Source organism: Enhydra lutris, unplaced genomic scaffold (assembly GCF_002288905.1).
Source record: "Enhydra lutris kenyoni isolate GAN:26980312 unplaced genomic scaffold, ASM228890v2 scaffoldscaffold52, whole genome shotgun sequence".
Classification (NCBI taxonomy): domain Eukaryota; kingdom Metazoa; phylum Chordata; class Mammalia; order Carnivora; family Mustelidae; genus Enhydra; species Enhydra lutris.
The window spans coordinates 2,963,633-2,977,986 of record NW_019154136.1 but is presented as its reverse complement, the minus strand read 5'-3'; the positions used below and the strand labels follow the sequence as shown (position 1 = coordinate 2,977,986).

At 37.3% G+C, this 14,354-nt stretch overlaps 1 protein-coding gene across 2 annotated transcripts in view; it reads left to right on the top strand.

Moving 5' to 3' along the window:
- Positions 1-14,354, top strand: part of LOC111157163 (glycine receptor alpha 2) — a 177,980-nt gene that overhangs the window by 36,386 nt on the left and 127,240 nt on the right. Inside the window, exons 3-4 of one of the 2 annotated variants that reach the window (XM_022518436.1) lie at positions 5,271-5,338; positions 13,150-13,373. In XM_022518436.1, the coding sequence (XP_022374144.1) occupies positions 5,271-5,338; positions 13,150-13,373 (292 nt within the window). Of the gene's footprint in view, positions 1-5,107; positions 5,176-5,270; positions 5,339-13,149; positions 13,374-14,354 lie in introns of both variants that reach the window. The other variant, XM_022518435.1, reaches the window with a different exon arrangement.

Here is a 14,354-nt window from a genome sequence, read left to right as displayed (position 1 = left end):
TTATCCATTTTGAGTTTATCTTTGTGTACGGTGTAAGAGAATGGTCGAGTTTCATTCTTCTAAATATAGCTGTCCAATTTTCCCAGCACCATTTATTGAAGAGACTGTCTTTTTTCCACTGTATATTTTTTCCTGCTTTGTCGAAGATTATTTGACCATAGAGTTGAGGGTCCATATCTGGGCTCTCTATTCTGTTCCACTGGTCTATGTGTCTGTTTTTATGCCAGTACCATGCTGTCTTGGTGATCACAGCTTTGTAGTAAAGCTTGAAATCAGGTAACGTGATGCTGCCAGTTTTATTTTTGTTTTTCAACAGTTCCTTAGCAATTCGGGGTCTCTTCTGATTCCATACAAATTTTAGGATTATTTGCTCCAGCTTTTTGAAAAATACCGGTGGGATTTTGATTGGAATGGTATTAAAAGTATAGATTGCTCTAGGCAGTATAGACATTTTAACAATGTTTATTCTTCGATCCAAGAGCATGGAATGGTCTTCCATCTTTTTGTGTCTTCTTCAATTTCTTTCATGAGTGTTCTGTAGTTCTTCGAGTACAGATCCTTTACCTCTTTGGTTAGGTTTTTTCCCAGGTATCTTATGGTTCTTGGTGTAAATGGATCTTATATATAAGATCTTACTAACTTACAGTAAATGGAATCGATTCTCTAATTTCCCTTTCTGTATTTTTTTTAAGATTTTATTTATTTATTTGACAGAGAGAGATCACAAGTAGACAGAGAGGCAGGCAGAGAGAGAGAGAGAGAGAGGGAAGCAGGCTCCCTGCTGAGCAGAGAGCCCGATGCGGGACTCGATCCCAGGACCCTGAGATCATGACCTGAGCCGAAGGCAGCGGCTTAACCCACTGAGCCACCCAGGTGCCCCCTTTCTGTATTTTCATTGTTAGTGTATAAGAAAGCCACTGATTTCTGTACATTGACTTTGTATCCTGCCACATTACTGAATTGCTGTATGAGTTCTAGTAGCTTGGGGGTGGAGTCTTTTGGGTTTTCCATATAAAGAATCATGTCATCTGCTAAGAGAGAGAGTTTAACTTCTTCATTGCCAATTTGGATACCTTTTATTTCTCTTTGTTGTCTGATTGCTGTTGCTAGGACTTCTAATACTATGTTGAACAAGAGTAGTGAGAGTGGGCATCCTTGTCGTGTTCCTGATCTCAACGGGAAGGCTGTGAGCTTTGAAAACATTAGTTTGAAAAGATATATGCACTCTATGTTTATGGCAGCATTATTTACAATAGCCAAGATATAGAAGCAATGTTAGAGTCCATCAATAGAGGAACAGATAAGGAAGATGTGGTACACACACACACATGCACACACAAAAATATCATGCAGCTATTAAAAAAGGATGAGACTGTGCAATCTGTGACAACATGGATGGCCCTAGAGGATATTATACTAAGTGAAATAAGTCAGACTGAAAAAGACAAATCCTACATGATTTCACTCATATGTGGAATCTAAGGAAAAAAAATCAATAAACAAAAAACAGAATAAGCCCTGTAAACATAGAGAACAAACTAATAGTTGTCAAAGGGTATGGGAGATAGGCAAAATGGGTGAAGGACAGGGAAGATACAGACTTCCAGTTATGAAATGAATAAATCACAGAAATAAAAAGTACAGCATAATGCATATATATTCAATGATATTATAAATAACAATGTATGCGGATAGATGGTAGCTATACTTGTGGTGAGCACAGCATAGTGTTTAAACTTGTCAAATCACTATTGTGTGTTCCTGCAACAAAAAGGACATTGTGTGTCACCTACACTTGAATTATGAAAGAGAATAAGGCAAAAAATAAAGGAAGAGGGAGTGAGCAATAAAGAAAGGGAAAGAGAGGGGTGCCTGGGTGGCTCAGTGGGTTAAGCCTCTGCCTTCGGCTCAGGTTATGATCTCAGGGTCCTGGGATCGAGTCCCACATCAGGATCTCTGCTCAGTGGGGAGCCTGCTCCCCCCGCCGCCGCCTGGCTCTCTGCCTACTTGTGACCTCTGTCTGTCAAATAAATAAATAAAATCTTAAAAGAAAAAAGAAAGGGAAAGTGGGAGGGAGAGAGGGAAAATGGGAGAGAGGAGACAAGGTTTGGAAAAGAAGGAAGGGGATAAACAGTGATGTGAGAGATTAGATGTTTATATAATACTTTTTCCTATCCATTTCTCATCCAATTCACTTTGGAATATCATAACTTTGCTGATAAAACCAAATACATGAGGTTAACTAGTGTTAACTATTTCTACAGTTTATAGAACACATTCATTCACTGATGATCACGTCTAAGAATGTGTCCTTGTTAATTATAACACCTTAGCAGATTACTGGGCTAAGGTACATGTCTCAAATGAATAAATTAAATCTTAAAAAAATACAGATGAAAGGTTGTGCTGGCACCTATCAGGATAACAAAAGGGTAAAGAGTTCTAACATTTAACTAGAAGAACTTGCAGGCCAAGTCCTAGTCGGTTCTCTCATGAAGATAATTCCATTGGCCTCAGACATTTCACCCTTGCAGTTAAGAAAAGTGTCCCGAAAGTTAGGCAATTTCTGCCTCTTACAACCTCTGTGACCTTGGGAAAATTAATTACTACTTTTGTGTCTTACCTTCCTCACCTATACAGTGGGGGACATGGTAACATCTAACTACTGAAGAATGGATAAGACACTCACTGGCACACAGTAAGGTTTTAATGTGTGTCAGTTCTTAATATATGCATGAGCTAATCCCTCATCAAAAAACTGCCTTTTCTTCTTTCCAAGATTTTACATCCAAATGCAAATGAAACTTGAGACAATGCCCAAGATTGAAGAGGTCAGATATAAAGGATCAAATTATCCCAGAAATATACACGCCAGGGGAAAGCACCACGGTTGGCAGGTCAGGAGGGAGAGAGGTTATCTATAATGAATGCAGAGCATGGTTGAAAGTTTAGGTTTTTTGGAATCCAAATGATGAGGCATGGAGTGTCAGCTTTTTTAATTACTGTGGCAAGACTCTAAGCAAGTTACTTAACCTGTCTCACCATCAGTTTCCTCATCTGAAACATGTACTGGTGCAGTAAAACAATTCCTCTTTCATGAGGACTAAACTAGATACTTTTAAAAATGTGCCTAATACAGTGTGTCAGTAGGTGGTAGGTTAAAAAATATCTTGAGTTCCAGCAATATACTCACACTTCCATTTACTGGGTGGGATAAAAATAAATATACCATGATATGATCCAGCCTCTTAAATGCTTGCAAGCCAATTGGGGAGGCCAGACACATGGATAATGTGCAGTAGAAGACAATTTATGTTTGATTTTCAAATTCCTCTTGTTAAGATGACATTTCTCTTTTTCCTGTTTCTTTATCCGATCATCATTGTCTTACCTATCTCACATATAAAAATTAATGAAACTTTTCCATCCTGAGTTGGGCTATTTAAAATGAAATATTTTATTGCAAAGAAAAAAAGCAAACATACATGATTTCTCATGGCTTGCTTCTACCTTGTCTAAATTTATTTCTTATTAGCAGAAAAATATATTTGTCATAGAATTTTATGGCCAGGGAAGAGACTCATTTTTGTTTTGTTTTCAGGATCTAAAAGAGAAAAACAAATCAAACAGAGTAGGAAGTGACCCTGGAGAGGAGGTCATCTTGACAGATGCTGAAATAAGAGGGGAAGGGAGGAACTAAAAGGTTTGGAATATCTCAGAGACGTAGGCTGAAAAATGTTTTGGTAATGGGATGGGGTGTGACTCTATACCTATAAACATTAAAAAAATAAACACAACTGTTTTTCTCATTAAAAAAAAACAGAAACATTAGTTATGTTAAAGAAAAAAGCTTAACATATCCCTTTTACTGAACGTTCTCACTTGGAGACTTAAATTAGCTGTTCAGCCTCTGTTTCCTTTCCTCAAAGGCAAAGGCTGGAGAACCCAGCAACTTGTAGGGTTTAAAAACATGGTGCTCAAGTGCCACCACAGCTGTGTTTTACTACCAGCCCCAGGGAGAGACCTCAACCTAAACTCCTCCTCACTTACATCCTAGTGGCTTGTTGGGTACAGAGCTAACTGGAGTGTAGACTGCACTAGGTTGCTGAGACCATGTTGAGTGAAGAGAAACAATTTTCCACTGGGGAAAACAGGAAGGGAATAGATGGTTCTTGGCAATGTGTTCGTATCCCAGAAAGCATTAGGGGGTAACTACATGAAGGCAAAAAATATACTCCCCAGAATAGAACTAGAAATCATTAGACAACAATATCTATCATCGAAGGGCAAAGGTTCTGCGGCCATACCCCCTGAACATACCTGTTGTCATTTAAATGCAGACACTAAGCAGAAAAGAGCCTGATTAGTGCTTGGGTAGGAGACCAAGAGCAAGAGAAAAAGAATTAGCCCCTGAGTCTCTGGAGAAAAAAAGTGCGTTCTCTATTGAAAGCACATTGAGAATTAATAACGCTTGCTTTACAATATGGACATTAAGTGACATTTCTGAGTTTCTCAAAGTCAGCTCATTTTCTTTGGTTTTGTATTTTGGAACACCATTTTTCATTGGGGGTCAGAGGATATAATGAATGGGGTAAATTAAAAGGTATCAAGAGAATCAATGAGACCCACAGATTTAAAGGGCGTCATGCAAAAAGAAGTGGATATTTCTGGCTCACCCACAGTGCAAAATGCAGTTCCATTTGAACTCATGACCTGAGCTGTTTCATCACCGTGGGGCACCCACTGTTGATGTCTACAATGTTGATGAGCTTCAGGTGGAAGAAAGCCACCCACCCAAAAGGCTATTTTGATAGCAACTACTGACAGTGAATTCAGTTTAATAGTCTCCAGCTTATATTTTCTAAACCCCAAACTCAGCTGCTAAGTTATCATATTTGAAATACTAGTGGGAATGTTATCACTCTGAACCTCTGGGTAAAACGTTTTTGCTCTTTGTTTTTTTTTTTTTTTTGTTTTGTTTTTGTTTTTGTTTTGCAATCTCACCATCATTTTCATTTAGTTTACATTTCTAGTCATTTGTACAGATGTTGATGGAGCTGTATTTTTGCTTCAATGTCTATTGCAACATTCTTATTGCATTCCGCAGGTCCTCCAGTAAACGTTACTTGCAATATTTTTATCAACAGTTTTGGATCGGTCACAGAAACCACCATGGTAAGTGCTACGATGCCACTGGCAAGAGAAAAACATGACTTGATTATGCTATGAACACAACCTGTCAAATTTTCTATTTATTGTTCAACTTGCAGGGCCTCCTGTAAATGTTACCTGCAACATATTTATCAACAGCTTTGGGTCAATAGCAGAAACTACAATGGTGAGTGGGACTGAGCATTGAAGCCCTCGTGTGAACGAATGGGATATGGGATCGAAGAAGCACTGTTTTATATTGTGGGACACTTACTGGATGCCAATTTCCAAGTTCATTTACCTCTAGAAAGCGATTATTTATAAACTTTCATTTTAGAAAGTCATTAGTCAAATGTTCCTTACTTCAAAGTCAATAATGTCTTATCCCCATGCCTGAGAAATTTTGAAAACACTTGCTGTGTGGTTGGATTTAAGTCAGTAATAAGCATAGTGTAACATTAAGGATATTTTAATATTTGTATCTCTAATGTTTCAGAAATATATATTTCATAGTTTAGGAGATATATTTTATAGCCAGTCTTTTTCATATAATGGAAGTTTTAACACAGTCAAGCCTTAGATATGCTACACTTAAGATATATGCTGAAGGTGCAGACCTTGTAATAAACACACACACACACACACACACACACACACACACACACACACACACTCTTGTTGGCAAAAGATAGTGGTCCCAAATCCATAGTAATTACATCACATGCATGGCTCCCTCCACCAAAAAAACCGAGTAAACATAAAATTAATTAGAAGCTCATCATAATGTATGTGCAAACATGTTTCATGTAAATGAAACAGATTTTAGATACTATAAAATCCACCAATATTCCTTAAAAATGTCTTGGTGATGGTGTTGCTTGAGACACAGCCTATTAGATCAATAGCCTTATAGTGCTAGGCAATAGTGTGGAGACTGAATTTGGATGAAATTTCTTCTTGCTCCTCATAGGACTTATTTTAAGTTCTAAATCAATTTGCTGGTTCTAATATTCATGACTATGTAAGGTATACAGCCATATTATTGAATGAAGTCAAAATAAAATATAGTTGAGCTTGACTAAGTACTATGGTGGCTGATGTCCTAGAAACACTCAAGTGAAATAATGAGCATAATACCATTGAGAAGTAAAAAATAGTGTTCCCTTGTCTTTATAAATTTTCTCTTTTAGGCTATTAGGTTTGTGTTTAACAAATGACTGTACTTTTTGGTGTCCTCAATGCTAGAAAAAGTAATTTACCTTTTACCATTCCTTTTCACTGGCAAAATTAGACATAATGGAACTCTACTACCCACTTTAATATTACTGACACAGCATTGTCCAGAAATGAGACTTCTGGTGCTCTGACAGGATGTAGTGCTTTAAGAATTTTACTCAAATAAGATAGTTCTGATAGGGTTATTAAGTGACTCACAAGAAAAAGTAAACAGAAAAAGACTAATCCAACTCTGGGCTTGGCATTCAGTTTCTGTCTCTCCCCTCTTGGTTTTATCCTGAGAACAGAGGGGCAAATCTTCCAGTAGCCCAAATCACTGTCACCAGCTTTACACGATGGCATTCAATGACGATATTTGCACGACCTAATGCTGATTGCATTAATTAGAATCCTAAGTTGCTTTGATCAAATCTCCTCATTGCATTTACCCTCAATCAAAAATGTAAATGTGCACCTTTTCAATGTTTATTAATGTGAGAAAAAGCTAAACATTCACGGAGATGAAAATGGAAACTCTAGATGTCCTTGTTTTCCTGTGTCTTTAATAGCTACTGATGGTGTTTAATAAATGGGCTGCTTAGGGGCTTCCTGGCCACTTATTAAGGCGTCCTTTGTCATGTTTCCTACGAGAAAACTTGGAAATCATTGCTCAAGTGTAAAATGAACAGCCTGCCTATCTTGCTGTATGAGATAGACAGCATCGCATGGTCAGAAGAGTGATGCTTATTGTGCTTCTTTTATTTCTTAGCTTTTGATGGAATGACAAACTTCAACTGGATTTTAAAAAGGATCTTTTCTTCAATTAAAGCTTTCATGTGAAACTAAAATAGATGTTTTTTGAAACTCTATCAGGCTTAATAAATACTCATGCCATGTTGGGTAGGGACTGGCCAATATTTTTTCTGTAAAAGGCCAGACAGTAAATACCTAAGACTTTGAGGGCCCGAGAGTCTCTGAGTCACCACTGCTCAAGGCTGCCCTTTGGGCAGGAAAGCAACCATAAACGATAGTAAGCAAATGGGTGTGGCTGTACTCCAAAAAACAGGCTGTGGCCAAATTTGGCCTGTAGGCTCTAGATCACCAATCCTGGACCTGAGGCATTAGTATTTAAATAGATGTCAATCAGATGCTCACAAGAATATGAGAGTTGAGTTATTCTACTTTGGAAGAAATCTATCTTGCTAGACCCATGGGGCCCTGCCTGGGAAGCCACCCTCTGCGCCAGAGAATATCATCGTAGCCCAAGCTTCCCTTACCCAAACCTTGAGATTCCCCCACCCGTGAATTGACCGACACTTTCACAAATTCTGACTGAAAGAAAATTGGTCAAAAAAGTTAAACAGAACCAGATTTTTCTCTGAACTGTCTTTAATTGAAGTCAGAACATCAGACCCTTAGTTTTTCTGCATAGTAATGTACATGGTCACTGAGGACATGTCCCAGTGCTATTGGAGAGCAATAATAATTTTGCTTTCTCTCTGTTTTCTGGAAGGAATTTTTCCAAGAATGCCTCAGAATTTTGAGTTTCTAAACATATCAATTTTTCCCCTTTTCCCCCATTCTCACTCTATAGCCCTGATAGCTTTATTAAAGGATCCAGCTTGGGTATTTGTTTGTTTCTAAATAAGAGACAATGACTATCCATTTTAAGAACTCAGGATGACTTTCTTCCGGTTCTATTGAGTTTGCTCCTCTTATGTTTGATGTTATCTCATTAAATTACTGTTGGTATTACCTGTCCACAAAGCATAGGCTTACTTATAGACCCAATACTGCCTCTTACTCCTCTGATATGTTAGTGCTGAAGATATGTGATTGGAAGACAATGTATTTGTGTTATTCTAAGGAAAACTTTCATGAGTCATTATGATGATATACATTATTCCAAAATACACGTCTTTTTTTTTTTTTTTTTTTTTTTTTTTTTTTTTTTTTAAGTAGGCTCCATGCCCGGTGTGGAGCCCAGCCTGGGGTTTGAACTCATGACCCTGGGATTAAGACCTGAGCTGAGATCAAGAGTTGGATGGTTAATGGACTGAACCACCCAAGTGCCCCTAAAATACACACTTTTCTTCATGAAGAATCACAAGGATCTGTTGATGGTCATTGCTAGTTGACCCTGTATTAAGAGATTTCTGTAGAACAAGATTTTTGTGGTTCCAAATGACACTTAGGAGACTAGTAAGGAATGTATGATGAAACAGGTTATATTTTGTTTTGAGAATGTCAATTTACCATTTCTTTTTCTCCCCCGCTCCTTTACTTTAGTTGCTGATGGCGAGTGAATTTAGAGGATGGGGAGTATATTGCAACTCCCACTTTCCTGATATAAAGACATACTTTGGGGATATTATAATGTCAGTAAAGGTCAAGAGTATTTGCATACCATCTGCATGCAGCTCTCCCCAAGCCTGGGCCATCAGAAAATGAAGAGGAGAGAGTCTCAAACATCTGGGTGGCTAGAATGTGACTCGGACCAGTGAGTGCTGGAACACTCCCCATGCCACAGTAGCAAATCCCGACTCCCTCCTGTTTAACGGATTTGAGGTGGGGGAGAAAGAGCTAAAAATGCATGAAATGTGTTCCCTCAGAGAGTATCTCCATAATATAATTCCAGCTCCCCCAAACTTGTCCGCACAAGATAAGTTCCATATGCTCTGCTGGTTACTGCAGCAGAGCGAAGCGGTCTTTCATCTCGGATCTGAAATCATGTTCTGAGGAAGTGGATAAGAGGTAGACAGCCCCTTAGGAGGACGCCTGCTGGGCTGGGACTGCTGAACTGACATGATGGGCTCCCTTTCATTCTATAGCTGCATCAGCAAGTCATGAGGAGATACTAACTTAGCAGGAAGAGCAGGTAGCTATATTTCTTATTTCTAACTTCTTAAGGAAGAACCAAGAATCTACCCCAAGCCTGGCATTTTGTTCAACTGAGATAGAAGGTGACTTTGGTCTCTAAATTAACAGTGCAATGTTAAAGCCTGAATTCATCATGAAACAAGTGCACCCTCCCCCAAATTTCAAATTCAAGGCTAACTTCCCATATCAAAGTGAGCACAGACTCAGGAGGATGAAAACTTTACTGCAGTGTAACCAGAGGTTAAAACCAAAGGGCCAAACTGGCACTGTGGGGAATCAACAAAGCAAATCCTTGTGGTTGATAACTTTATAACATAATTGGATGGAGAAATGTATACATATAAAAATAATAAGAGAGTAACAGTAAGGTTTAATGCAAGTATGTATGAAACAGAGTGGCAGTCTCTGTGCATAAATGCTGGACCAAATACAGTAGTACCAAAATAATTCAATTTAAGGAAACCATCTGTGGCATGGGCATAGGATTAGAGGGTATTAGGAAAAGTGAAACTTTAGAAATAATAAACTCGATGTGAAATCATAGTATGGAATGTAGGTACTTGTAGTACCTGTGTTAAGAATATAATAAAGATTATATGACTTAGAAAAAATACATATGTATTTGCACATATATACATATTTTTTCATTCAAATGTTTCCAGGACCTAATCTAATACTCAGACAATCATACGAAAACAAATTGTAATATGAAGTATATGACATTTATTTGAAATACAATGTCTTTGTAGAGAGAAGGCAGTATAAGGGAAAATTCAGTCTACATTTTAGCATGTCTCTCAATATTTACTTCGCCTTTAATATTTTATTAAACCTAGAAGCAAACACAAAGACAAAGCAAAACTACAGAAGAATATAACTATCTCCTGTGGTTTGGAATATCATGAGGAAATAAACTTAACTCTAAATAAACAGAGATGATGCAGAGAGAAATCACATGTGTCAAATTTTTACCCTACAGTGAAAATCATAGTGAACTGAGTTACAAAGGTCCAGTCCCAGAAAAATCTTCTCCTTGCATGTCTATGTCTGTAGTTCCTTGGATGTCTTTTTCTAAAAGGTTTTAAGGGTTGCTGTTTATTTTAGAATAGCGTATATCATCATAAACAAAAGCATGGAAAATTTTAATTCTTATATATTTATATAAAGAACAAATACCCCCAAAAGATCTAATAAAAGTTGTATTCCATCTAATTCTTGTCATTGTGGCACAAACTATATTTTTCCTCTAAGTTTTCTACTTATCCTTGCTTATGAATAGGATTAATTTATTTTAAATTAACTGTTGGACATTTAATGGTTTTATTGTGATATGACAGACTCAGTATTCTTTTTCAAGTTCTAATATTGGGAAAATCTATTTTATCATTTCTATATATAAAATTCAAAGTAGAAAACCAGGAAACACTGGAGAAAAATACTCATGGGAAAGACTTTTTTAAAAGATGCGCATTAGCTGTGAAAATTTATATTAAGATTTTTTAAAGGTCAATGTTTTCATATTGTATGTCATCATGTAATATTTTCTAGAGTCTCTCAATATACAGTTTTAAGTCATTCTCAGGCTCAAGGGAGAATTGCAATGATGTTCTCTTGCTGATTTTGGTGCCCAGTACTGTCTATCTGGCTTCTCTGGTCTTTCCCATCCTATAAGTGCTTCCTGGGCAGGGGTGGGGCCTCCTTGGCTTCCCAATGGCCTAAGATATTTAACCTATTCACCTCTATTCTAGCTGTCTACTAGACTAACCAGTAAGAAACTCTCTCCAGAAATGTCTAAGGGACGAGATTCTCTGAGATTCTCTTCTCTCCTACTTCCTACTGAAACAAGCTCATAGACCACCCCCAATCCCTTCACAACCCCTCCCACACACAACATTTTGTTAAGGAAAACTGGTTCCTACCCTGAAGAGTAGATGTCAAACACTGGAGAAGCTGCATTTTTTTCTCCCTCAGAAAACCTTAAGGAAAGCTCATAGTTGATGTACCTAGTTCATACTTAGATGTAAGTTGGATTATTATATTTCCAATAGCCCCCCCTTTTGATTTTTTTTTTTACATATCACACAACCTCACTCTTTATTCACACAATTCCAAAGCTTCCAGTAACTCCTGTTGCCAATGAAACACTGAACTGATCATCTCCCGTTACAATCCTCTGGTCCCTTTGAACAATTCCAAAACTATACGATGGGAACATCTTTGAGATTCTGCTATTCCCTTAATTCAGTCATTTGAGGAGTGAGTGAGCAAACAGGATGGGATAGAAGCCTGACTAGGCCCACAATAGTGCCCTCTTAGATTTGAAAATTTGCCATGCATTCCTGGTAAAATTCCAAATAAAAGTCAGCTGATAAAATTTTCTAAGTCAGAAAGTTCTTATGTTGTACAACAGAGAACCTTAAGGTTATTTCTTTTAATATTTCAGCCTTTCCAAATGAGCTGGGTTTTGATGACTGACTTTCAGAAATTAGTAATTATTTGGTCATTAGTATTCTTTAAACCTATGTTGGGCACTATTTCCAACACCTATCACCTCCAAAATACTCTATCAGCCTGATAAATTAGGATGGCTGTATTTGAAAAAATGTCATAGGAGTTTAGATAGCTTAGTAGAAGGAATTTGATTGAAGCTCTTTTCCACATACCCTAATCTTTACAACTTATTTTTTTCTTTTGGCCCTGAGGGAATGAACCCCAACTGACCATCCTGAGGTGGTCTCCACTGTACCTAATAGAGTAATCAACCATCCTAGTTTTGCCTAGAACTGAATGGGTCCCCTGAATATGTGACTTCGGGGGTTAAAAGTGGGAGGTTCTCAGGCAAACCTGGACAAGGTGGTCACCATTAGAGTAAAATAAACAATAACCAAAAATCCAGGTGCCAAAGATGTGGGGATGGAGCAAACAGTGAAAAATGAAAAGGAAAGAGAGTAAGAAGGTATGAGTATGTATCACTCTAAGTGACCATAAGTATCAGGAGTGAACAACTCTTAGCTCTGAACTATAGTACTGCTTGACTAGAGAATACTGTTAAAGCCTCTTTTGGGGTCCACTCCACCAAGCAAAGCAACAGTTTTCACAAACCTAAAGAAAGATCTTTGAGTAGATATTCCCAGAAAAGAAGTCACTGCCTCAGGCTGATTTACTGACAAAGAAGTAAATTCCCAGATCAAGTGGGAATGACACTTCCATAAAGAAGAACACCTTCATCATAAGGTGCTCAGATTAGGAAAACATGAAAAATATCTCTGTATTGATGAAGTATCAACTACTATAGATACAACCCATTCAGAGAAATGATAAAATATTTAAGAATTTTTAAAGTAAGTAGTGTGAGAGAATTATCTTGTCAACATGAAGCATCTTAATATTTATGGAGGTGAATTTTAAAATATTGTCCCATCATGTCAGAGTTTTATAATAAGATTTCTACTACCAAAATTACAGAGTGGGTTTCCTTTTGCCCAGAGCATCTGAGCAGAATGAGAATAGAGATATGTCATTTCTGATGTGGAAAATGAATCAGTTTTGACAATCTACCATCACAGTGTGACTTCTGTACTCATGGTTACCTTTTTCTATGGAAAAACCAGCTTGAGCTAGTATTATTTCCTCCCAGGATGAGTGATTTAAATTTAAGCATAAAAAAATTCAACCAATTCAATGTGTTCCATTAGTGTTCTGGTTTGGTTGAGCCTTCTTTCTTTCTCCCCTCTGTTCCCACTCCTAATAGAACTTAGTGTTTTATTTTGGCCAAGATATACATAGCCTGGTTTGTATAGACACAGATATTGCACCAAATCAGGGAGAAGAGAGGGGAAATGTAGATGGACCTCTTATGCCAGACTGCATGATAAGTAACTCTTATGCATGGGGTTTCCATAGGACTACCGAGTGAACATTTTTCTGAGACAACAGTGGAATGATTCACGGCTGGCATATAGCGAGTACCCTGATGATTCCCTGGACTTGGACCCATCCATGCTTGACTCCATTTGGAAACCAGATTTATTCTTTGCCAATGAGAAGGGAGCCAACTTCCATGATGTCACCACTGACAACAAATTGCTTCGAATTTCAAAAAATGGCAAAGTACTCTACAGTATCAGGTAAGCTTCTGTTGGCTGTACCTATCTACTTCTCCATTTCTCTCCTGGCCTAGTGCTGCCTGATTCTAGTGGCTAAGTTGTATATAATCATTTGGATTTTGTGGTCTCTTGGTTATCATTTGAATCTTAAAATTGGTGAGAATGCCAGAAGTTCCCATGGCCTCAGAAGTATGATTCTCCACAACAACAAAATACATATATTTTTTATTTATATATAAAATTTACATGTATATAATTTGCATATATAAATTTATTATATATATATGAAGACAGTGAGTGGATATCATGTAAATACCTGCATATGTGTATTTTTGATTGCTTCAATAAAAGAAGTACAGGCCTTTAGTTCAATTAATCATTGAGCATAATGTAAAAATTCTCCATTTCAAATAATTTTGCCATTCTTTAACGTGTAACCACACATACAAAAACATTCAATGGCTCAGCATGGTCATTGACAGTATACTTTGGTCTGGGTGAGTGAAAAACTAGTTCTCATCTCAGATCTGCTTCTAACCAAACATGTAACCTTGATCTCTCAACTTTTCCTGGGCTTGAGCTTGGGAGTGACAAATCTCGAGATCCATTTTTGCTTTTACATTCAAATATGATCTTCTATAGAATTGTTATCACCCTAACCTAAAATCCTATCTTTCTTTTCTGAACTCTAGTTCCTCTGTGATTCTATAAGGCTCTTATTTCTTCTTACCTCATATTTTGGCTATTTTTGTATATGAATTTAGCATAAGAACATGGATCTTTGGAGTCACACAATCTCGAATTGAATCCAAATTTTGTCACTAAGTTACATAACCTATAACTTTCAGTTACCTAATTGTAAAAAAAGGAGCACTATATTTATCTCTAAGTATTCTTGTGAGAATGAATGATATAGATTAGAGAGTAGAGGTCAGCAAATATTTTCTGTAAAGGTCTAGACAGTAAGTACCTCAGCTGTGTAGGCCAGACTGTCTCAACTCT